Genomic DNA, 25,473 nt, shown 5'->3' with positions numbered 1-25,473 from the left:
CCCGTTGCTTCAGGTTTTGATCTATGGAGCTTTGGAGAAAGAGCTCTGGGCTAAGTCTAAGGATCTGGTTTGGCTCTGTCATAAACCATACAGGCACTGTCTCCTTCCCAGTGGTTGCTCACAGACCAGACAACTTGAAAGAGCTGTAAGACCTCAGTCAAGCCAGTCAACCTTCTCTGGCGCTCTTTCTTCACCTGGAAAATTAGGGGTTTTCTGCAGCGTCTGCCCTGGAGCCCTGATTTAATTGACTAGTTGGGATATGTTCCATGAAAAGAGGTTCTGTGTCAGGCAAATCAGGATATGCTGGGACTGCTCAGAGACTTGAGTTTTGCACTGTGAGGGAGCTAGAGTATACAGGCACGCCGTCTGTGTTTACCCAACTTATTTGACCAGGAAAATTCTTTTTTATACAGTAGCCTGTGAGAACCGAAGGGTTCAGTAGAATACACTTTAAGAAACAGTAGGCTACATCATTCTTAAGGGTTTTTTTTGCCCCCAGCTTTAAATTTTATAGTTCTGTGGATATACTGAAGCCACTTAATTGCATATTTTAAAAGGGTAAGTTTTCTGGTGTGTGAAATATATCTCAACAAAGCTGTCATAAAAGTTTTTTGTGGTTCTTTAATCTTCAGCATTAACTACATGGGATTGCTTCTGATTTTTTCAACTTGCCTTTAATTCTCTTTGAGGGAAAAAAAAACATAGGAACTTGCCCATTTGACATCCTTTGTAGAGATGTCATTCAGTTGTAGGAAAACTTCTTAAAGTTGCTTTCCTGATTATGGCTTCTATTTCTCTCGTGTAAATCTCCGTGCATATTGGATCTTCTCCATCTGTTTTCTTCTAGGTGTGTTTGTTTATCTTGAATTGCTGCCTTTTGTGTAGTGTGATTTTCTGTAGATTATTGTATCTGTTTTTCAGAGTTAATTCTTTGCATTATCTTTTTCACTGTTAATTTTAGTTTTTTTGGTGGCATCTTAAAAAAAATTTTTTTTTAACATTTATTCATTTTTGAGAGACAGAGTGTGAGTGGGGAAGGGGCAGAGAGAGAGGGAGAATCTGAAGCAGGCTCCAGGCTCTGAGCTGTCAGCACAGAGCCCAGCGTGGGACTTGAACTCGCAGACTGCAAGATCATGACCTGAGCTGAAGTCGGACGCTTAACCCACCGAGCCACCCAGGTGCCTCAATAGTATCTTTAATATATGCACATTTCTTTTAAATTCATTGCTGTTTTTCATATAAATTCCATGTCATTTTAAAAGGCAGCGTGGTACAGCTGAAAAAGCATCTGACTTCGCTCAAAACAGGCTCTTTTACTTCCTGACTGGCTGAGCATTCTGAGTCTGTGTCCTTATGCATAGAAAGAGGACAGTGCCTCTCCCATGCTAGCCCTAAATAATGTAATGTGGATATGGTAAAGCACTCAGCACACGGTACTTGGACAGGGCTTTTCCTATTTAGACAGAATTGCATCTGGATTGTAAATCCAATATAAAGCACTTTCTGTGACACTTTTTGTCAACATCCTATGTGTAACCGTTGAGAGACCAAGGAAATGTAACTGGTGCGTTAATCACTTTGACCACTCATTAGTGCTGGATTTGGTCACACAACGCTTTTTCAAGGGGGTTGCTATCCATGTGAAGGTGCTGAAAATAAAACTACCGTATTCCATTATTTGTACGTAATCAAATTTGTTGCCTGTGATATAAAAGGCCTTTGGGGGGGGGGGGGATGCCAAGAGAAAGAAAAAGTCCCTGCCCCAGAAGTCATTCATAATCTAACTATGAATAGCAATGTTGAATGCATGAAAAGGTAATGGCTCAAGGCAATGAAAGTGCCAAATGAATGGGTGGTCACTGTTGGTGGGGATGACTGGGGAGGAGGGGGTGGAGGAGGTGGAACTTGAGGGATGGGAGAGCCACTTTCGGTCACCTTCTCAGGGAAACCTTCCATGACTGTGGTATTGGATGTGTTGGCCTCACTCCTGCCACTGGTCTCCCTGTCTCCTTTACCAACCCTCCTCATTTCTGCCCAGAGACTCCTGTTCACTGCACACTCAGGGTGAAGTCTCTTTCTTCTTTGCTCATGGTCTGGCTCTCCCCCTTAGAATGAGAAAGCAATCTCCACGAAGCAGGGACTCTTTCTGTCACTGGGTATCTCAAATGCCTTGACCAGTGCCCAGCTCCAGACACCAGGGCTTCAAGAGTGAGTGAGTGTGAGAGGGCACAGGTGTTTGTGCACCTTGAATGAATACTCCGGCCCCTTGCCTTTTGCCTTTCTTCATTGTGCTGTGATGATAGTTCTATTTTTATAGCTCCTGGGTTTTTGTCAGAATGGGAGCAGCCATATTTATGGCATTTTGAAAAGTCCCCTCAATTACACATAATTTGTAGATTCCATGTGTGTGGTGGTATTAAAGGCTCCATCCTCCCCAATCAAGGACTGTGTAAAACCAAAACATTAGGTGTGCCTGGATGGCTCAGTTGGTTGAGCTTCTGGCTCTTAGTTGAGGCTCAGGTCATGGGATCAAGCCCCACGTCATTGTCTGAGTTGACAGTGCAAAGCCTGCTTGGGATTCTCTCTCTGTCCCTCTCTCTCTGCCCCTCCCCCTTTCATTCTCCCTCTTTCTCAAAAATAAATCATTCTAAAAAAATTTTTTTACACTTATTTACTTTGGAGAGACAGAGCACAAGTCAGGGAGGAGCAGAGAGAGAGGGAGACACAGAATCCGAAGCAGGCTCCAGGCTCCGAGCTGTCAGCACAGAGCCCGACGCGAGGGTCGAACCCACAAACCGTGAGATCGTGACCTCAGCTGAAGTCGGACGCTCAACCAGTTGAGCCACCCAGGCTCCCCAATAATGCTTTGGTTTTAAAGTTTAAGAAAAAGAGTGACAGGGGCGCCTGGGTGGCGCAGTCGGTTAAGCGTCCGACTTCAGCCAGGTCACGATCTCGCGGTCCGTGAGTTCGAGCCCCGCGTCAGGCTCTGGGCCGATGGCTCAGAGCCTGGAGCCTGCTTCCGATTCTGTGTCTCCCTCTCTCTCTGCCCCTCCCCCGTTCATGCTCTGTCTCTCTCTGTCCCAAAAATAAATAAAAAACGTTGAAAAAAAATTTTAAGAAAAAGAGTGACAGAATTGGTAGTACATGGATCAAAATACTGGTAGAACTGACCTATAAATGAACTCCTATATTATAATGTAAACAAAGTTTTTTTAAAAAATGAGAATAAAGCTAGAATTAGTGTCCTTAACATAGAAAGAACTCTTAGAAACATAGAACATAGTAGAAGGATAAACAGACAAAAAGAAAAATAGACAAAATACCTGAACAGACAATCCATAAAATAAGATGCACAAATGGTGAGTAACCTTTTACAATGAGCTGCAAATTAAAACAAGGGAAAACATAATTGGCAAATGCTGAAAAACATTCTCTGTTGGGAAAAGGTTTAGGGAAATGGTCTCTTATAAACTGTTGGTACATATGTAAATTCATAAAACCTTTGGGACATGTAGTCTTGTATTTATACAAATTAATCCACAATCTGTATAGGGAATAACTTAGATGTACCATATGTGCACTCTCACACATGGAGAGACCTACACATACACATACATGCACGCAGAGACCAAACCTGCCCCCGTTCATCACCTGTAAGAAAAATTCCAGGAGTGGATTCTGAGGGGGAGGGAGGAGCAGGTGGTCTGATCTGCTATCTTCGGTCAGGTACTCACACCCTTCCTAAGACCAGAAAGCTTTTCCAGACAAGCAGGACCCTTCTGATTCCCATCATGTACGGGAATGGCTCCCCAGAGAAAGGAGACCTCTGACAGTTGATGTATTCGTTTCCTCAGGCTGCCATGACAAGGAACTACAGAAAGGGGACAGAAATTAGTTGTCTTGTAGTCCTGAGGTTGGAAGTCTGCAGGGCTGATTTTCTTCTGAGCCTCCTCTCCTTGGCTTGTAGAGAGCAGTCTCCTCCCTGTGTCTTCATGTGTTCTTTCCTGTGTGTGTGCCCACGTGCCTGGGTCCTCATCTCCTTCCTTCTTATGAGGCTTCCGGTTATATTGGATTAGGGCCTGCCGTAAAGACCTCATTCTAATGTAGTTACCTCTTTAGAGACCTTATCTCCAAACACAGTCACATTCTGAGATGGTGAGGATTAGGATTTCAACATATGAATTTTGGGGGGATGCAGTTCCACACATCACAGCTATCAGTGCCAATTAGTGTCTCCTCACAGGCACTTAGGGTTTTCCTTTCTTTTCACAGGCACATCAGATACCCTGGTAGCCTCTGAGTACGGTGCCCTGCACATTCCCTCAATGTGCCAAAATTCTCTCAGGGGTCAAAATGGAAAGAGTCACATGCCAATTTAAAGTAGACATGAACCACATGGTTTATCAAATCAGTGTAAAACAGCAAGAAGCAAGTGAAAAGGGTAGCCTCGGTTAACGCTCTGAGGATGGAGTGCCGGCGCGGGGGGAAAGGCCGTGCTACCTGAGGCCCAGCATACACGCATATAACGTCTTGCATCGCTCTGTACGTCACTGGCCACAGTAAAGCAGTGGACCCTCGGGTTTTATTAGTGTTTCTTGGGTAGAGGACACACGGTGTCAGCATGGGTGTCACCAATGGATGGTCAGATTAAGGCCACCTGAATATTAATGTCTTATGAATATTTAGTATTCTGAATATTTGGTGCTTTTTATATATTTATTTATATATATTTCATGTATATTTAGTACCCAGGTGCCTCATGAATTTAGATACTTTGTGACCCTTTCGTTCTCTTTTTTCAAATATATTTTTTAAAGTTTATTTATTTTGAGGGGGTGGGGAGAGGCAGAGAGAGAATCCCAAACAGGCTCCAGGCTGTCAGTGCAGAGCCCGACATGGGACTTGAACTCACCAACTGTGAAATCATGACCCAAGGTGAAATCAGGAGTCAGACGCTTAATCGCCACCCAGGCGCCCTAAACCCTTTCGTCGTCTAACACACGCACAGGCTCTTACTTGTGGAGTACGTACTGTGTTCTTGACATTCTGGACACATCTCAGGAATTCTGCCTGTGCCTGACAAACTCTGCTTCCTGGTTACTTAAAACCTCTTGAAAGAATGTGCCTGTATCTTACAAACTTCCATATCTAACAGCTGAAAATGCTCAACTGCGTGTTACAGTGGTCCACATAGGAACACCCTCTCCTAGTGGCTGGGTCCACAGGAACTATCATGTTCTTGGATTTGCCACCACAAACACCGATCTCCTCTCTTGTGTTTAACACCACAGAATTAAGTGGTACCAACGTTATTTGAATGCCAGTGGACTGGCTCTGAGCTGAGACCTTTTTGTCGGCAATTGAATGCTATCATTTCATGTTAAACAGAATTTGGTGGTGGCACAAAAGGAAACTGTTCGCTGGGGAAGTGGAATCTTGCCTTACAGATTCAGGGAAGTCTGGAATTTGATGTCCTTTTGGCACCAGAGTCTGGGTCAGGTCTCCAAAAGGACTTGGCCTTGTTTCCATTAACACCTTTTTTTTTTTCCCCCACGACTTTACAAAGGGAACCTTTTGCTTGCTATCTGAATTTAATGTATCTTCACAGCTTGGTATTGCTAGTGGGAATCTTTGAGTAGAATAGAATGTAACATTAGTAACTGCAAGCTTACTGTGATGACTCTGAAAATTATTCGGACTCTTTGTGTTTTCATATTTGTACTTTGAGATCTTTTTTTAAAAAGTTTATTTATTTTGAAAGAGAGCAAGAGTGCATACAAGCGGGGGCGGGGGGGGGGGGCAGAGGGAGAGAGAGGATCCCAAGCAGGCTCCGTGCTGTCAGTGTGGAGCCTGATGAGGGGTCCAATCTTAGGAACCGTAAGATAACCTGTACCAAAATCAAGAGTTGGCTGCTTAACTGACTGAGCCACCCAGGTGCCCTGAAATCTTTACTTTCTAAAGGGCTTTAAAAATATATTGATGTGGAAATAGCTTACATTTTTAAACTTGGAAAATGGGATTTGTGGCCACTTACATGTTTCCTTTTTCCTTTGTCCCTTGTGTCTCTAGGTATGTCTGTGTTTGGGTTAGGCAAGAATACAGATTTATATGTTTGTGGTAGAATCTTAAATGGCTCTTAATTATGTCTACAGGAAAGAATCTAGAATTTCTCCCAGTAGTCTAAAACAAATTGTGAGAAGCTTAATTACCATTTATTGCAAATCCTCTTTCTAAATGTTGGAAAACAATATTGTGATTTCCTGGCACTACTAACAGGTAACATACACCTATTTTTATTTTTTTTAATTTTTATTTTTTAAAGTTTATTTATTATTTTTGAGAGAGAGTGCATGAGCAGGGGAAGGGCAGAGAGCAAGAGAGACACAGAATCCAAAGCAGGCTCCAGGCTCTCAGCTGTTAGCACAGAGCCCGATGCGGGGCTCAAACTCACAAACCGTGAGATCATGACCTGAACTGAAGTCGGCTGCTAAACTGACTGAGCCATCCAGGTGCCCCATGACATACACCTGTTTTTAAAGGCAATGTACCTTCCCCAAGAGCATTGTGTGTGCATTAATTCATTTATTTCAAGATCTCCTGAAAATTATAATTTTTTTCTCAAGGCCCAAAACTGTGTTGTTTGTGAAGTTGGCGCTGAAATCTGGTACTATTGACTAAATTTTAACATTCTCTGTTATGTCGTGTCTCCATTAAAGGAAAAAATTGAAGTTATGGTATTTTAAACATTTTAAATGAATTATTCAATTGAAAGGCGTGGCTTTGTAGTGAACTAGTTATTTATAGTTCCAGAGCATAGAAAGTATGAAAATATTTTCTACAAGTCTGCTAGTTCTGGTATGATCCTGATACCAAAACTCCTAGAGGAGAGCACTGAACAAAAACCTATAGGTCAACTTCATTCTGAACATAGAAGCTCTAAATAAATATTAGTAAGTTAGATCCAACAATGTATTTTTGATATGCTGTATTATGACCTTAGTAGGGCTTATTTCAGAAAGGCCAGCGTCGTTCAGCCTCAGGAAATGTGTTCCTGTTATGACCTGCATTAAGGAGGTAATTGATAAAACCGCACAGTCCCATCAGTAGAGGCCCAAATAGCATTTAATGAAATCCACTTAAAAAACAAACAAACAAAAACCAAGAAACTATTAGCAAATTAGAAATAGAAAGGGCTTTTCTTTATTTGGTAAAGGTGGCATCTACTAAAAACGTGCCTCAAGCTATATTTAATGTTGCAACGTTAGAACATCCTCATTAAAGACGGGAATAAAGCGATGCGTGCTGTGCTTGCTAACAGCATTTTAACTGGTGGTTCTCTCCAATTAAGTCTCTTGTAGAGGAAGAGACAACACTGTCATTATTTGCAAATGATTTGAATATCTCCCCAGATCCAAGAGAAAAAGCTAAAACAATCATGAGGATCCATGAGTATAATAATGTGACATATGCAAAATCATCCTGCAAACATCCAGAGTTTTCCTCTATACCGGCAGCATTCACTCGCAGAATATGATGGAGGAACAAAGCCCTTTGACAGTCGCCGCAAGTGTCATAAACTGCCTAGGAGTACAGCCATCCAGAAAGAAGTCCTGAATGGCTGGAAGAACGCTCTGTGTCTCTGTAGTAACAAAGCAGTACTTACACATTGTGCTGAATTTAATTTGGCAGCAAGTATGCTCCATTTAATTTGGCAAAGACTCATGCTTTTGCAGATGCTTGCCAACATTATTTCCTCATTTTACCAGTGAAGAAATGGAGACTTTCAGGCAGTTTTTGTGATACAGTGTAGTTTTTGGGTAATTCACCAGACAAAAGCCTAGGTGGTACTTGACCTCCGATTCTGGGCTTCACGGCTATTTCACGCTAGCCCGTTTTCTGTATTCTCTTGAGCCCAGCATATGTGTATTTCCTCAAAAAATTAGGCTGTGAATCAAGTACCAAATTGAGGATAATTCTCCTTTCTCTGCTCTGTTGTGAATATTAGAATTTATAATCCTAAAAACCCCTATTGGATTATTTTTATTTTAAATTATTTTGGTGAAAAAGGGGAAATCAGTTTTCACCATTTTAATGTCTGTTCATTGCAATTCCTTAATGAGTAATCAGGCCGGAACTAGAATTAATTTTGTAGTTATGCTTATTCTTGGAATAGTATCGCTAAGCTCCATAGTGGTCTCGTGTTCTGTCAGAGCGCTTCTAACAAACGGAAGGATCAGCGGTACTTTCTTCACAGTTTAATTTTGAAAGCAAGACCCTGTACTCACTTTCTAAGGCCATGTAACAAGCTTGGTGGCTTAAAACAGCAGACATTATTCTCACACAGCTCTGGAGGTCCAAAGTCCAGACTCTGTTTCACTGGCTGAAATCAAAGTGATCGGGGCTGCCCTCCCTCTGGAGGCCCAGAAGACCGTCCGTTTCTTGCCTTTTGTGGGCTCTGATGGTTCTTGGGCTTGTGGCTGTGCCTCCAGTCTGTGCCTTTGTGATTACGTCGCCTCCTCCCCTCTGCTTCCCTCACTTGTGATTGCATTTAGGTCCGCCCTGATAATCCAGGATAATCTCCCCATCTCAAGGCCTTTAATGTAATGGGGCCTGGATGTGCCCTGCCTGAGGAAAGCTCGCTCTGGAGGCAGGCACAGCAGAGCGAATGCTAGTCTGCTGCTAGCTTGTTGACCTTGATCGAACTACTCCACCTCTTGGAACCTTCGTTTCTCCATCTGAAAATGGAACCGAATACATGGCGATCTCAGATTTTTTGAAAGGGTTAAGAGAAACAATGTTCATTCAGATGTTTTTTTTTTTTTCTTTTTGTCTCTCCTACACTTGCATTTAAAGCTTTGCTGTGATTTGTACCTCAAGCCGGTACCATCCTGGGCCCTTAGTAGTTGCCCGGTAATTAGTGTTCACAAGTAGTTTTTGGTCTTCTGAAGGGCAGTGTGGCATTGCATTGTCCTGCAGCTGGAGACAGCTTGGTGGCAGTGGCTCATCCAGAAGTATTTAGTGTGGGACCATTGAGGGTCAGGAATTTAGCAAACTGAGGAGATGCCTGCAAAGCAGAATTGCCAGCACTGCGGTTTTGTGCAAACGGGCTAAATTGAGTGTGTGTGTGATGCGTGGAAAGAAGTGTTGATCCAGAAAGGGGAAGCGGGCGGTGTGATGAGCGTCCTGTGCACGCACACACATGCACACTGCATACGAGATCTTAAAAATTTTTGAAAATAATAATAATTATTATTTTTTGCCTCTTTGGGACCTTGGTGGCTATGTGCTTACATCCAGTGTGAATGTCTGACAGGGTTGGGCCTGTCTCACATTCCTAAGAGGTTACCTCCAACTAGATGTTAACCTCCTGGAGAACAGGAGTCACTGGCGCGGGGATGTATGTCCTCTCTTCGCCTCCGTAGATGGTGCTAAGGGATTGAACACCACAGTCCGAACCGTCCTGGCCCAGTGAAGTGTTACTATGGGACGCGAATAGTTATTGATTCAGCCGAGGCCTTGGTTCACGAGTCATTTGGCTTACGATGTTCCTGAGTCACTGGCTGTCCTGAGGATCTCCCTGACTCATCTGTGTGGCATGCGGGTGTCCAAGAGGCCTCCCGCAGTGACCGTGCATCACTAAAGGAGCCGAGATATGCGAAATGCCGCAGCCTCTCATTTGTGATCCTCCCTGCCCCTGCCTGGCTGTCTGTGGGGAGAAGAGGCAGTAGGGACCCCGAAAAGTTGGTGGCCAGGGATCAGCAGAACGGGCACAAAGGGGACCCCAGGGAGGGCTGAGTGTGGGGCAGTGGGCATGGAATGACACCTGCAGGGGCAGGGAAGGCCCCTGAGAGCAGGGCTGTGCCAAATTTGTAGGGCATTTAGGATTTGTATTTGTTAACACCTGTCTTTGCTGTATTTAGGATTGACTTGAACTCTTTTATGCTGTTGATGCTTTTTAGGTGCTTTTATCAGGTGCTCTGGTATGAGGTTGGCAGACTTTGAAAGGGCTCTTTAGTGGAAAGAAACACTAAATGTATTTAATCAGGAGTGAGAACAGTCCTGGGAGAGTCTGCTGGACTCTGGACAGTACTAGATTAATGCAAAAGTCAGAAGTGAGTGTGGGTAGAGGAGAGGTGATGACCGGGAGCAATCAGACAGCCTTTTAGGTACAGAATTGACCTAGGACTGTATGGCAGGCGGAGTGGGTCACAGAAGGGAGAGCGAGCTGAGGGCAGGATTAAAGGAGGCTTCACGCAGTCACTCAATACCGATGGGGGTCTTTCTGGCCTGGGGCGGGGCCAGACACACTCCCTTTTGTTGTCCTTTATTGCGCTTTGCAGATCTGGGGTTTTTTACGAATTGAAGGTTTGTGGCAACCCTCCGTGAAGTCTGTTGGCGCCATTTTTCCAGCAACATCTGCTCACTTCATGTCTCTGTCACATTTGGGTAATCCTGGCAATATTTTGAAGTTTTTTGTTATTGTTAATGGTGATCTGTGATTACAACTTGCCGAAAGCTCAGATGATGGCCAGCATTTTTTAGCAATAAAGTATTTTTTAATTAAGATATGTGCACTGTTTTTTGGGCATCATGCTATTGCACACTTAAACAACAGTATAGTAGGAGCGTAACTTTTGTATGCACTGGGAAACCGGAAAATTCCTCTGACCCGCATTGTTGCAGTATTTGCAGTACTGGGGGCGTGAAACCAAACCTGTAGTTATCTCTAACATATGCCTGTTGTATACACAGGAGGGTGAAATCTAAACCCTGTCCTTGCAGGACCTCTCTGGTAACCAGGGGCTGGATTAGCAGTTACAGTGGAGCAAGTCCTTTGTATGGTCCAAGTCTGAAAAGTATGCTGTAGGAGAAGGCGTGAGCAAGCCCTCAGTGGGGGCATCTCCCGCCAGAGCAAAAGAAGTGTTTTGTGCCTAGCCAGGTTCATCTCACAACTGAGACAAATTGGAACGTTCCAGAAATCTTAAATTTTTTTTTTTTTAATGTTTGTTTTTGAGGGCGGTGGGGGAAGGAGAGAATGAGTAGGGAGAGGCAGAGAGAGAGGGAGACAGAATCTGAAGCAGGCTCCAGGCTCCAAGCTGTCAGCACAGAGAGGCCGATGCGGGACTCGAGCCCTCCAACTGTGAGATCAGGACCAGAGCCGAAGTTGGATGCTTAACTGACAGAGTCACCCAGGCACCCCCAGAAATCTCTAAATTGTTGTTTAATCTGTTTAAAATGACTGTTAAGGAAGAAGACGTATTGGAATGGAAAAGGATTGTAATGTTCATGGCAGCTCTTAGCCAGTAACTCTGTTTTCATTCTTTCCTCAGTGTCAAATCAACAGTGCCTTGACTTCTTTCCATACTGCTTTGGAACTTGCGATAGATCAGAGAGAGATCCAGCATGTCTGTCTGTATGAAATCGGTAAATATGAAATGTCTGTCCAGCTTCTTGTCACGACCTGGCATTCATGCATTCCGCTTGTGTCCGGCTGGATGTCTAGCTTCCTGTCACAAGTCTTCATTCTTGTGCACGTTTGCATTATTAATGCTGTTCAGTTTGTATCTTCTGTAAAATGCTTGCTGCCATTTATGATAAGACTTTGTCATCAGAGCACAAGGGGTGATAACTTATCTCCGTGATTGTCATTACTGCGTTAGTTTACTCTTTAGAACATTTGATTTTAGGATAATAGGTCCTGTGAAAAGAATTGACTAAAACTCATTTGTAAATAACCTTACCGGACTGTACATTGGAATCCAAAACTAAGTTTTCCTCCCTCACAGTGGTGTTTACCTGAAAAGAAAAATAAAGCGTGGGAGAGAGTTGGGCACATTGACCCCAATCCCAGCCCTTCTGCCGACTAGCTCAAAGACCTGGGACAAACGGTTTAAGCCTCATGGTTGTCATGAGGGTTCGGGTGCCTGCCCTCAGCGGTTGTGAGATTTAGATACAGTAGGAACGAGTGTCAGGTGGGGCTCCTGGTCCTCAGAACACCCTCCACATGTGTTAGCTTCCTTCCTTCTGCTCGCCTCCCTCCTGCAGACACATTTATAAACAGACATGGAAATACTCTCTCTCTTCCATGTAAATACTTACATGGAAATACAGCTTTCTCCCTCTTCCCCAAAGCTGTTACTCAGTTTTTTGCTGACTGCACTAAATTCTGTCCTGTTTACCCTAGTAATTCCACAGTCCTTTTTTGTAGCAGGTGCTCTGTCTTGCGGAGGAGAATCCATACAAGTTTGGGTTTGAAATAATGACACGTTGTAATAAGGGCTTCATATTTGTTAGGGTTTCAGCCCAGTAGGGCAAGGTCACATCATACAGCACCTAGAGAGGGAATGAGGGGGCCAGGGTGAGGAGAAATAATGAGGCAGTGATGGAATCAACAGGAAGACTGGAACTCTAAGGCCCCCTGCAGAGAGGAAAGGACAAATGGGGGGTGCACAGGAGGCATTTGACACCTGTCAGGTTGGGACCCTGGGATGCTTGCCACTTGCTGATACGCTGTGGACATAGGTGTCTTCCTGAATAACTTTAAATCTTTAAAAAAAATTTTTTTAATGTTTATTTTTGAGAGAGAGAGACAGAGACAGAACACAAGTGGGGGAGGGGCAGAGAGAGGGGGAGACACAGAATCTGAAGCAGGCTCCAGGCTCTGGGCTATCAGCACAGAGCCTGACGTGGGGCTCGAACCCATGAGCTGTGAGATCATGACATGAGCTGAAGTCAGACGCTCAACTATCTGAGCCACCCAGGCGCCTCTAAATCTTTTTAAAGAGAAGTACAAACTAAAAGACTGGGCACTTCCTAGTGAAACAGTATTGTGTTTTAAATACCTGTTATGGGGGGGCGCCTGGGTGGCGCAGTCGGTTAAGCGTCCGACTTCAGCCAGGTCACGATCTCGCGGTCCGTGAGTTCGAGCCCCGCGTCGGGCTCTGGGCTGATGGCTCGGAGCCTGGAGCCTGTTTCCGATTCTGTGTCTCCCTCTCTCTCTGTCCCTCCCCCGTTCATGCTCTGTCTCTCTCTGTCCCAAAAATAAAATAAAAAAAAAAACAAAAAACGTTGGAATAAATACCTGTTATGGGTTAGGGAAAAGAGATGAGGTATAATCCAGTGGAAAAAATATTTGTCTTTGATACAAACCCTGCTGGAGCTCTGGGTAGTAGCCATAATGTAGGATGGAATGTATTTCAAAGAACTTGAATTAAGGCCTAGATTTGGTGTCCTTTTTTTCATTCTTAAGATACTGCTTTCTTTTTTTTCTTCCACTTATTGAGTTATAATCGACATATACTGTATTCAAGTTGTATGGCCTAACGATTTGATATGTGCATGTATTGCACAATGATTATGATGGCCTCTTTTTTTGGTGCAGCATTTTCAGGTCTGTGGCAGTGTGGAGGGTTAGAGCTGAAGGAAGCTTGGAAATCATCACAGCCTAACCCTGAGGCCTATTAGCAAGGTTAACCCAAGAAAAAGAAGCCCAGTTGTAACTCAGCTTCTGATTCAGATTCATTGGCACCTCTACATATTTTGCACTTAATTCCCATCTTACAGGATGGACATTGTCAGCCCCGATTTTTACTGTCCTATGTCTACTTCTCCTATCCCATAGAATTGACACTGGATTTTCTGGAAGTGTGGATCTCTCTCATCCCTGTACTAAAAAGGCAGGTCCAAGATGGCACAAGTACTTCACGAGGAAGCAGATATAGCAGGAGGTAGATAGCAGAGAGCAGTGGCCTTGAGTCCTTAGCAGTTCCCTCTGATAAGCTCTGTGGCCTTGAGCAAGTCCCACCCACCTCTCCGTGCCTTAGATTTTCTCCTTGGTAAAATGAGAACACCGTCCGCCACCTTAGCAAGCCTCTAGTAGAATTAGAAGTACGCCAGGTGCCCAGGCACACGGGGACATGGCAATGGCAGGTACTGTTGTAAAAATGAGGGTAGAATTCCCTGCATTTTTGTGGCTGCCGCTTCTTCCCAGAATGCCTGTCTCCTGGTGCTTTGATCTGGGAAAGAGGGGGTTCTTTCTCAGCTCTGCTGCCAACCTGAAGAGGGAGGGGGGGGGGAGTACTTAATCTCTAACTGGCTTGTTGTCTCTACTTCTCATAAGGGTTTGAGAATTAATAATCATTAAGGAGCACCCAGGTGCTTGAAGACTGTTTGAGATCCTCACTATGTATATAATCTAACAGTATTCCTTCTTTTTCTGTGTCTGTGCCTGCTCTTGGAGAAGTACTCCTGTGCTTAGATTAATCTCACCACCCAAATTGGAGTGTAGGATACAAATTAGGGTGTTTTCATGGAAATCTTTATGTCATTCTGTGTACTGCTTCCATACTGCTTAATGGGTTGTGAAGTCAGAAGTGCTGTCTTGCCTTACGCAAAATGTCACATTGAAAATACTTAAGAGAAAAAAAAGTCTTCAGGTTTTCAGGTAGCTTGCATGTGGCACTGAGACAAAGATGGTCAGCTGTATCAGATTCCTAGCTTAAAGACAGGATATGAATCATGACTTTAGGGTCCCATACTAAAAATATTTCTTTCATAGGTTGGTGCAGCATGATAGAGCTGAATTTCAAGGATGCATTTGATTCCTTTGAGAGGCTGAAAAATGAGTCCAGGTGGTCCCAGTGCTATTACGCCTATTTAACTGCAGGTGAGTAGCTTATTTCTGTGGTGAGTTCACCACACACATTGGCAGATGGGAGGGAGACGTCAAGAAGACGTGGGGTTCTTCTTCCTCTCCTTCCTTTTCCGTAGCATGTTAATGTTCTGTGCTACCTAGTCACCCAGCGGTGACCGACTCAGTCCTGCACACCAGCTCCCCCTCTCGGCTGGTTTGGTCATAGGCTCTGTTTTGAAAACGCTTATTGTGAGGGTTTGTGTGTATTTTGCCCTAAGCAGCCTCAGCCTACCCTTAACTCCTATCCTTTACTTTCTACAATATGGTTTTTAGTTTTTAAGAATTTAAATATTTTTTAAGGAATTTAACATGTCTTTTAAATTGTGTTAATATTTTTGTTTGGATCACTAGTGCCCTGGTTACAAAGTTGCATTTGAGTAGTCTGCTCCAACCTTGTTTTACTTATTAAAACCTTCTTGAATTTACAGTGTGATTTTGTAGAACATGAGGTATTTGAACACTGCCTATCATTTAGCAGAGACCCCTTGTCATTGCTGATATGAGTAAGAGTGCATGTTTTGGCCTCCTCTCAGGAGATAAAGATATGCTGCCACCTGCTGGAGAAAGGGATGTCTGTGCCCTGAGATGCATAAAGTGCCGTCATGCCATCATGATGTACACTTGCAGAGGTGGAAATTAAAGAAAAGTACCAAGTGGCTGTGCATTTTCTGCTTCTGATAAACTCTCCTTACATGGCCATATAAGTGATTCTTTAAAATTCAGACATAATTTTAAATCTCTCATTTCCCTGAATATTTGCATTTAATGAAGGATTTCCTGTCATTCCAGTCCCCTAACTGATCTATTTAAGAGAATTAACAGTGGCAAGTGTGCATATCCCGGATGTTCTAAAACTGCGGTTCATTTTGAGTCAACATGAAAGCTCTTTATACCTACACTCTTGACTACAGTCCCCCTAGGGCATCCATTTTTGTATGGCTCTGTAGCTTATGTTTGAATAGGATTATTTTCAGTATAGTGGTGAATATACTTTGTCTCACGCCTTAAGAGTTGTTTTACAGGGGCGCCTCGGTGGCTCAGTCAGTTGAGCATCCGACTTCAGCTCAGGTCATGATCTCACGGTCTGTGGGTTCAAGCCCCACATCAGGCTCTGTGCTGACAGCTCAGAGCCTGGAGCCTGCTTCAGATTCTGTGTCTCCCTCTCTCTCTCTCTCTGCCCCTCCCCCACTCATGCTCTTTCTCTCTGTCAAAACTAAAATAAACAAAAAAAAAAAAGTTGTTTTATAGAACCCACAGGCATCTCCGATGAAAGTACCAGCTATATCCTGAGTAGCCTCCGTGTGCCCAACATGTTGAATGCATGAAATGAAAAGCAGAGGTCTTCATGACAGCACAGCCATCAGTTGTTAACATGTTATTGAGTCACATAGTCACTCGTGGGCAGCTGTTTCTTTTTTAATCTTTGTTGATCATGGAACACAAAGAAATAAATGTGCAACGCGGCTATATAGAGGAGTATTTTTTCTCCAAATATTGGAAATCCCAGGACTATACCAGTTTGTGGGAGCTGATAAAGCATGAAAGACTAGTCTCTGCCTTTGCAAGGGGATTTTGTGCAGATGGTAAGAGGTGTCAGGAGCTCCACTACAAAGCATACACAGGAAGGGGACGATCACTTCTGTCAAGCTATCTGCCATCTCGCAGGAGCTGACATTTGAATTGGCCCTGAAGGACAGGTACATGTCGACAGGCAGATGGATGTTCAGGGACTAGAAACACTGCCACCAGGGACTTAGTTTCCTGTACTGGTCAATTGTCATAAAATCCACATGATGTAAAATCTGCCATTTTCACCATTTTGAGTTCAGTGGCATAGTGTGCATGTACACTGTTATGCAGCCATCACCACCATCTGTCCCTTTTTTAAACTATGTGACTAAGAAAGTTACAGATTGTCGGAGAAGGATGTCAGACTAGATGCAGCAGACATTACTCTTTTTCATTTGCTTACTGGGTGACCTTAGGCAAGTCTTTTAACTTTCTTGGACCTTTACATTCTCTGATCTATAGCCTGATGGGGTTGGTATACAAAACAATCACTGCATTTCCTTCTGTTTTTGAGATGCCAAAGCTGCAGGAGATGAGGTCATTTTGGATGAATTCATACCCTGTCCTTTTGACCAGGGCCGCTTTCCTAACGGAATGTGGTTGCCCCTCCCTTGAACATTCAGCTTAATCCCTCATGCTCCCAGCAGAAAATCTTCTGCTTCTCCCATCACCTTGACATCCACAGCCTTCTCTGAGTCTTGGTGCCTTTGCTTCTTCGGCCCTGCTGACAGGTGTCATCCTGTGACATGCCGTGGCCCGGTGCTCTGCTTGACCATGCCCCAGAATGTGAATAGAGGACCACCTAGTTTTAGGAGCGCTCGAATAAAGGAGGAATTAGGAAATCAATGGACATTCCAGCTGGGGATTGAAAAATATGTGCCAAAGACAACATCTAAGAAAAAAAAATTGATATAAATGAATTCAGTGCCATTGTAGTTGAGAAGAGTGGTTGGTAAAGTTGGTAAAGTTTCACCTTCAGAGATACAAAGCGAAGCAAGTATGATTAAGTCTTTGTCTGGGGCTTGGGGTAGGATGAAGATTGTGTGCAGGCTGCCAAAATCTTACCATCCTCCAAGGCTCTCAGACTGACTCCTAGCTCCTGATCACTCCAGAAAGAAATGTTTCCTTTCTCTTCCTGAGGCTTTCCAAAAGCACTTTGGTTATCCTACCCTCAAGGCTCTTATCAACATATACATTATAGCTATGGGACTATGTGTGTATCTTCTTTCTCCAGCTGAAATTTACATTTCTTTAGGGTTAAAGCATGTGTTTTCTTCCATGTTCTTGCTGGTGGCTTGTAGGTGGTAGGTGGCCCATGAACATGTGTAAGATTAATTTCATGACTTTCTTTCCAGGCACAGAGAGGTATCCTCCATCCACCATGAAGCTTCATGATCTTCTTGGCTCCTTATCATTCTTTCCTAGATTCCTTTTTATTCCACTTTCTGAGTATGTGGGCCTCAGCTAGACCACACTGTGCCAATAGCTGGGAATTTTGTCACGTCCAAGACTAGCGCCCAATGAGAGGACCAGGACCACGGTTTTCCTGTATGTCCCCACAAAACTCTGGGAACCCAAGGAAGTAGTTGTTGAGTCAGTGGTGTGACAATCAACAGGATGTTGTAGGCCTCTATGTAACACTTGCTCCCTCCCGTGTTTTTCTTTGGTAACGTTTTCCAAGTACCATCAGCCTGAGTGTCTTTCCATGGCATTTTCCCCCTGATACTTAGGGAGTACAACAATGGTTTCTTGCAGTTTGTCAGGGAGCCACCGGTGACGTGGATGGGGCGCAGATAGTGTTTAAAGAAGTTCAGAAGCTCTTCAAAAGGAAAAACAATCAGATTGAACAATTCTCAGTGAAAAAGGTACGTTGGAGCCTATTGATCTGGTGTGTGTTTGTGATGGGCATTTGTAACTGACACCATCTTGGACAAGTTTTAGGAAATCCTAATCCAAGCCAGCGACTTACTTGCCAGTGCACTTTGCCACCATGGAGAAAATTTACCCCCGTGGGCATACTTCTCTTTTGAATGGAAAGTGCTGCTTTTGCTGCACGTGATTAAAACAGCTGTTATTTCTTTGAGTGGGTAGACACATTACAGACCTTGTAGAGCTAATGAGCACATCTGGAAAGGGAAAGCACCTGTCTAAGGAGTTGGGTGGTTTCAGAAGCATCGAAATTGGCAGAATCTAGACAAGAGGTACAGACTATTGAGTCTCAATAATTTACTGAACACATCACATTTGGACCTTCTAAAAAATAAAAACATGCATCAAATGTACCAGTAGAAAGGCCCAGTACTGCAGGGACAAAGACCCTAATTTATTATACACTTTTTAGGAAAAAAAGTTAGTGGAATCACTGTGGGTTACATGACAACTTGTCATATCCTGAATTTTCCATAATTTTAGTTTGTTACTAATGAATGAACATTGAGTGACTTAGCTTGAGTATAAACTGGGTTATAATGTGGAATACCACTGAGGCCACTAGGACTAGGTAAAAAATTAAAAAGTCAATAAAGCTGTAACTAAAATGCATCTAGTATTAATTACATCTTCCACGTAAGCCCATTCATTATTACTGGTCACCCAGCTTTTATAAATTCCTTGGATTTAAACTGAAATGAATCCACTTTCATCCTGTTTTCTGAATGCACCCTGGATCTTAACAGTAGATGGAGTTGAATAATGAATGAAAGGCATATCTATCATACATTAAAGGTTAGAAAGCCAAAAATTTTTATATAGAGAGAAGTTCTCATTGTTAGCTTTGTTGGAGGGGGTTGTTGATGTCAGAGATGAACTGTGCATTTTTTAATGTCTCGAGTATGTTTTTATTTGAATTCGTTTTCCCAAACCCAGCGTGATCATTCTCACACTTGCAGGCAGAGAGGTTTCGGAAAGTAGCTCCCACCAGAGCGTTGTGTGTACTGGCCTCCATCGAAGTGTTATACCTGTGGAAAGCCCTCCCCAACTGCTCCTTCCCCAACCTGCAGAGGATGAGTCAAGGTAATAAAAAAACTCTACTCATCGGCCGGTTTCTTCGGTTTCCCGTTAGCGTTATCTGATTCAGAGAGTACAGATCTGTCATTCTTGGATTAGATGGTGGAGTGGTGAAGAACGCTCTGTTGCAAATAGGTGACAGGTGTAGGCAGCACGGGAATGTGCGGACATGCTCACATCGTTAGCGGTGTGTGCTGAGGCGCACTGACTGCAAAGTGTTGCCGACTCTTATAGCCCTGGGGATTGCTGGATGCATACATTTTTTCCCCCCAGCAAAAGCCCTTTGTTTTATATAAGTTTGATTCATGTTTATTAAAATGAACAGGTAGTATCTGCTTCATTGAGTTTAGACAAATATATGCATGCTGGCATCCACCACCACAATGAAGATCTAGAACATTTCTAACCACCCCTGTAATTTCCCTTGGGCACCTTCTCGGTCAGTCCCCACCCCAAGGCAACCACTGTTCTGATTTCTCTCTCCACAGATTACTTTCACCTATCCTTGAACTTCATAGAAGTTCAGACCATGTGTACTTTTCATTGCTTGGCTTGGCTTCCTTTGTTCAGCATAGCACCTGTGGGAGTGATCCGTGTTGTAGCCCGTATCAGTAGTCCGTTCCTTACACCTGCTGAGCGACACTTCACTGTGGGGCTAAATCTGTACCATGGTGTGTTTATCCTTTCTCCTGTTAACGGACGTTTGATTTGTTCCTGGTTTTTTTTAGCCATCATGAGTAAAGCTGCTACAAACATAAGTATACATCATAAGTGTACTTGTCTTTTGTGTGGACATCATATACTCATTTCTCTTGAGTAAATACCTAGGAGTGTAATTAGAAGCCTAGATTTTTGATTCATGTATTTAAAAAAAAAAAACATAGGGGGGGCGCGTGTGTGGCTCAGTTGGTTGAGCGTCCCACTACGGTTCAGGTCATGATCTCACAGTCCATGAGTTCGAGCCCTGCACGGGGCTCTGTATTCACAGCTCAGAGCCTGGACCCTGCTTCGGATTGTGTGTCTCCCTCTCTCTCTGCCCCTCCCCTGCTTGCTCTCTCTCTCTCTCTCTCAAAAATAAATAAATACTAAAACAAACAAACAAACAAACAAACAAAAACCCAGGACCATAGGTTATGGTAATATAGCCTTCATAAAGTCATTTTTATTATAGCTATGGGAAAAGTTCACGGGGAATAAACAATCCCTGGTTGTTGATGCAAGTCTAGAATGTCTAGCAATGTCTAACTCTAAGGAACAATACAGAATTTTATTCTTTGTAATGCACAAATGCGAGACTGTATAGAGATAATTCAGACACAAATGCACATATAAAATAGGCTGTAATTGACAGGCATAGAAATGATTATCACTTAATGTGACTAAATAGTCTCTGAATCCCTTTCCAGGTATCAAAATAAATAGCAATGATGTGGTCATGGAGAAAGGGAGGCTCTTGAGTAAACATGATATAATTCTTTAATATCTTTGTTAAATATTAGTGCAGTTTTGAGATCGATTAATTAGTTTCTATCATTCCCCAGTTTAAGGAGTAATGATCCAAATCTATTCAGCCATGTAGAGTACAGAGAAGATCTCTGTAGAGTAATAGTTCCAGAAAAAAACTGGTAGTGGATGAAAGCAATCAAATGCATTAATTAAATGCTGACCCAGCTTTGTGTATTCAGCTTCTCAGACCCCCCCATCTGTAACTTCCTTCATCAGCAGATGTACTTGGATTCTTACAATGCTCATCTTGTGGTTTCATTTGTAGCCCTTCCCCCACCCTGTGCACTGCATTCTTCCTCAGCATTTTATTTATTTATCCATTTATTTTTAAACATTTAAATGTTTATTTTTGAGGGGGAGCAAGGGGGAGCGAGAGAGAGGGAATGAGCACACAAGCAGGGGAGGAGCAGAGAGAGAAAGAGAGCACAGGCAGGAAAGGGAGACAGAGTCCGAGGTAGGCTTCTAGGCTGTGAGCTGTAAACACAGAGCCCAGTGCAGGGCTCAAACACGAGCTGTGAGATCATGACCTGAGCCAAAGTTGGGCACTTAACCAACCTAGCCGCCCAGGTGCCCTTCTTCCTCTGCATTTTAAAAATATTTCTGTATATCCTCAACATAGTGCCCAGAGTGATCCTGTTAAATGAAGTCATGTTATTTTGGGTCCCAGAACCCTCTGTGGTTTCATATCATTTAAAGTAAATGCCCAAGTCCATTCAGTGGCCTACAGGGCTCTGATCTGTCCACCACTCTCCCCCCTCGTCCACCCCATTGCCTCTCACTGCTCCTCCTGCTTGCTCACCAGGCTCCAGCCACACTCACTTCACTGTTCTTGAACACACCAGGCACACGCTGGCTTCAGTGCCTTTGCACTTTCTCTTCTTTCTGTCTGCAAATGCGCTTCTGAACATCCATGTGGCTCCTTCACTCATTTCCTTCAGGTCTTTACTCAAATATCACCTTTTTATTGAGGCTTAAACCAGCCACAAACAAAGGTGTGTGTGTATATGTGTGTACATATGTATGTGTATCTATTTATAAAATCTTACCAAATCTCAGTATCTCTGTTGGTCCATAGAAACCGTTAACTTCCTTTCCTCCTCTGTTAGCTCCACTGTGTTTCCAATTTTCCACCCTTTTCATTTCCTTGGAAAAACTCCTGTAACATCCTCCAACATGTGTGCCCATCCTGCGTGGTAGATGGCAAGCTTCTTGAAGTGGAGGGGTCATGGCGGATGCCCCCTCAGTGATGAGTGCAGTGCATCAGTACAAACGTGGAAAGGTGCCCACCATATGGCTTATGAAGTTAATATGATAGAATTTTTTAGAAGTATTTTTATAGAGTAGTTTTAGGTTCTTAGCAAAATTAAAGTACTAGAGTTTCCACATACCACACCCCTCACTTTCCCATACACACAGCCTCCCCATCAACATTGCCACCCCTCCCACCCCCCTACTCACCCCCCCTCCTCACCCAGATGGATACATTTGTTACAGCCAGTGAACCAATGCTGACGCATCATTAGGGTTTAGTCATACATTAGAGTTCATTCTTTGTTTCATACATTCTGTGTGATTTGACAAGTACGAACTGACATGTAGCCACACTTAGAGGTAGTATCCTGCAGAATATTTCACTGCCCTAAAAATCCCCTGTCTTCCAGCTGTTCCTCCCTTCCTCTCCCTCCCCCAGACTTTTGGGAACTACCGCCTCCAGAGTTTTGCCTTTTCCAGAATGTCATATAGTTAGAATCCTGCACGCAGTATGTAGCCTTTGCAGATTGGTTTCTTGTTCCTACTAACAATATGATATAATTCCGAGTCCTCTGGATGCCCAGATGTTTGATATCTTTGCCTTTCTTTGAATAAGGGTATTCACTAATGGATGAGGAAAAGGAGCCTTCTGAGTTTCAGGGAGCAGGATTGTGAACTGAATATTCAGGTCACTGAACAATGAAATACTTAACTCATGATGTTTAAGAAATTAAGTGAATTATTATCCTTGTTGCTGTTTTCACTTCTCCTTAAGCTTGCCATGAAGTGGATGATTCATCTGTTGTTGGATTAAAGTATTTGCTTCTTGGTGCCATACACAAATGTCTGGGAAACTCAGAAGATGCTGTTCAGGTAAACCGTTAATGCTGTGGCCAAGGAACATAGACTGTGAAAGCCTATATGTGTGCTTAGGAATAAGGACAATGGAAAAAGCATTCAACAAAACCAGACCTTTCGCCGCAGTGTGAGCTTAACCCTCTACCGATCCGTGTCCTCTCCTCTCAGATGCTGGAAGGTGCTGGTGGAGAATACTAGTTAGTAACGTGTAACTTCAGATTCTTACATTGCTTCTTTATACACAGGCTTTTCTTCTGGCAGGAGTTACTTATCAGAGATGACAGTCTCAGTTGGAGAAGGAGGAAATAAGGATGCAGACAGTTTTAAAGGAGCAAAATGAAGCCTCATAGCTAGATAAATCCCCAAGATGATCAGATATGTTAGCATGCGTTCACTTTTCCTGTGTCTGTAACTGCAGATTACCAAAGCAACCCTGGAGGTAAAGTCTAGAAAAGTGTTAGCTTAAGATATTCTGTGTACATACTATATGGAAGAGAACCATTCATTATTTTCAAATATAGTTGGGGGAATTTTTCTAAAGTTTTTGTGTCGTTGGACGTTTTGAAGTATATCCCAGTGTAATTTTGATTACTCTTTAAAAGAGTTCATGTACAGTAGTAGGGGACTTTGACTTTTAAATCCTAGAGTGTTGACATACTTTTATTTTATAATTTTAAATTACTTTTTCAGCACAGGGTCATGATAGTTATTACACAGCTCTGAGTAGCCTGCTTTAGATCACATACTTAAGTATCCGCAAGATACAGTCAAGATATGTGTCAGGAGCTGATTCTTGGCTTGTGTGCTTCCTGTTTTAAATATTGGTATGTTACTTTGAGATGCAGATCATGATGTTTTCCGCATTAAGATCAGTAGAGGCTAGGTTGTCAACTGGAAATAGAAGAAGCACAAATTGAGCTGACCGATGGGTAGCATAGCCTGGAGGCAAGCATGCAGCGGGCTTGTAGATATGGATGAGGTTGGGAAGAAATAAGGGTGCCAAAACAAACATCTAGAATACAGAGATAAGTCCCCCCTTCTGCCTCCTGAAGATGCGATGAACCTTAGGTGGGAAAATGAGTTAATTGTAGTAACTTTTGTATTACTTTCAGTTCTTTCAGCGTGCTGTTAAAGATGAGTTGTGTCGTCAGAATAACTTATACGTCCAGCCATATGCTTGCTATGAACTTGGCTGTCTTCTGTTAGACAAACCGGAGGTAAGGCCTCATATAGTTTAAATAACGTTCATCAGCAAAAATGCACAGGTGAGCAGGCACAAAGCATCCTTCATTTAAAGTCAGTGAATTGAACATGGTGGGTTTTTGGTTTTGTTTTCCTTGATTTCATGCAGGAAAAATCCAAGAAGTGAGTCATCCTCTTTTACTATGTTTACTGAGGCAGTTTCTTCTCTGGAATGAGCAGTATAAATGTACCTTTTTGGACAAAAACTCACTCGAGGGGAAAATCATTGCCTTTTTTAGAATGGTAGGATATGAAGTAGTACGGCTTATTCAGAAGAACACGGATTTGCATTTGGATTCTGACTCTGCCTTCACCTTAGTGTAGGAGGCTGGTTATGTTCCTGAACCATGTATCCTCCTCCTAATGTGTAAAACAAGATAAAAAATACCCGCCTTGCCAAGTGAATGGAGATTATGGTGAGAATAAATGAGGATGATGTGGTGATTGCTTTAAAAATTTCAGAATGCCATATAAATTTGACAATTACGTATTTAAGTATACTGGGGAAGTTTTGTTTTTAAACGAGTGGATTTGCTTGCTACCTTCTTTTAGAAACTCAGTTACATAATACTAGCTTTATGAGATTCTAATTTTTAGTAAGTTCATTATACTTTGAAATAAATAGGCTTTCTAAAATTAGAGCTAAATCAACAGAAATATGATTCAAGACTGACCCTTAAATATGTAGCCCATCTCGCCAAATACAGGCTTGTAATTGGTAAGTCATTTTAAATTCTAATTTTACCAAAGTAGAAAAGGCAAGTTTTGTCATTTTTTGTAGAAAACCCTAACACCATATTCTTTAGGAAAAGTTTTACTCTTAATATGGCCTTAAAATGTGTACTTAAAACATAACAAGCCTGGTCCATTTCTGGAAACATGAAGCTCATGTTCTCAATCAGTAATGCATTCCAAAGTCTAACTTACTGATGTCAAGTAAACTTTTTAATGATCATCAGTTTTAGGTTGCTCCCTAAGACTTAAGCTATAATAACTCTTCCAAGTTGTTAATCTCTTGTTGTATAATGAGGGTTATGCATAATTATTTAGTAATGCCTTAGTGTGAACTTAACAAGCATCATTAAAGAAAAATTGAGTGACTAAACTAGAATGAGCAGTTGACTCACCTCTGTGTCTACTGTGAATTGTTTTAATTAATCTATCCTATTATAACATTTTCTGCTTGAGTGTGTCCAAATATAGATATTAAAAGATACTATGTTTTTCTTACATTCATAGACTGTAGCAAGAGGCAGAACTCTACTTCTTCAAGCAAAGGTAAAAATACTGTATCTACCTTTTTCCAGGGCCCTTCTTACCCTCTGTTGTGTCCACTCGAGTCTGAATTC

General features: G+C 42.7%; 1 protein-coding gene across 1 annotated transcript in view; it reads left to right on the top strand.

Moving 5' to 3' along the window:
- Positions 1–25,473, top strand: part of TTC39C (tetratricopeptide repeat domain 39C) — a 108,154-nt gene that overhangs the window by 81,307 nt on the left and 1,374 nt on the right. Inside the window, exons 7-13 of the mRNA XM_058692482.1 lie at positions 11,331–11,424; positions 14,558–14,665; positions 18,017–18,126; positions 19,150–19,273; positions 22,800–22,897; positions 23,995–24,099; positions 25,364–25,402. Coding sequence (XP_058548465.1) covers positions 11,331–11,424; positions 14,558–14,665; positions 18,017–18,126; positions 19,150–19,273; positions 22,800–22,897; positions 23,995–24,099; positions 25,364–25,402 — 678 coding nt within the window. The remainder of the gene's footprint in view (positions 1–11,330; positions 11,425–14,557; positions 14,666–18,016; positions 18,127–19,149; positions 19,274–22,799; positions 22,898–23,994; positions 24,100–25,363; positions 25,403–25,473) is intronic.

The sequence above is a fragment of the Neofelis nebulosa genome, chromosome 11 (assembly GCF_028018385.1).
Source record: "Neofelis nebulosa isolate mNeoNeb1 chromosome 11, mNeoNeb1.pri, whole genome shotgun sequence".
NCBI lineage: Eukaryota > Metazoa > Chordata > Mammalia > Carnivora > Felidae > Neofelis > Neofelis nebulosa.
This window is presented reverse-complemented; position numbering and strand designations above follow the sequence as displayed.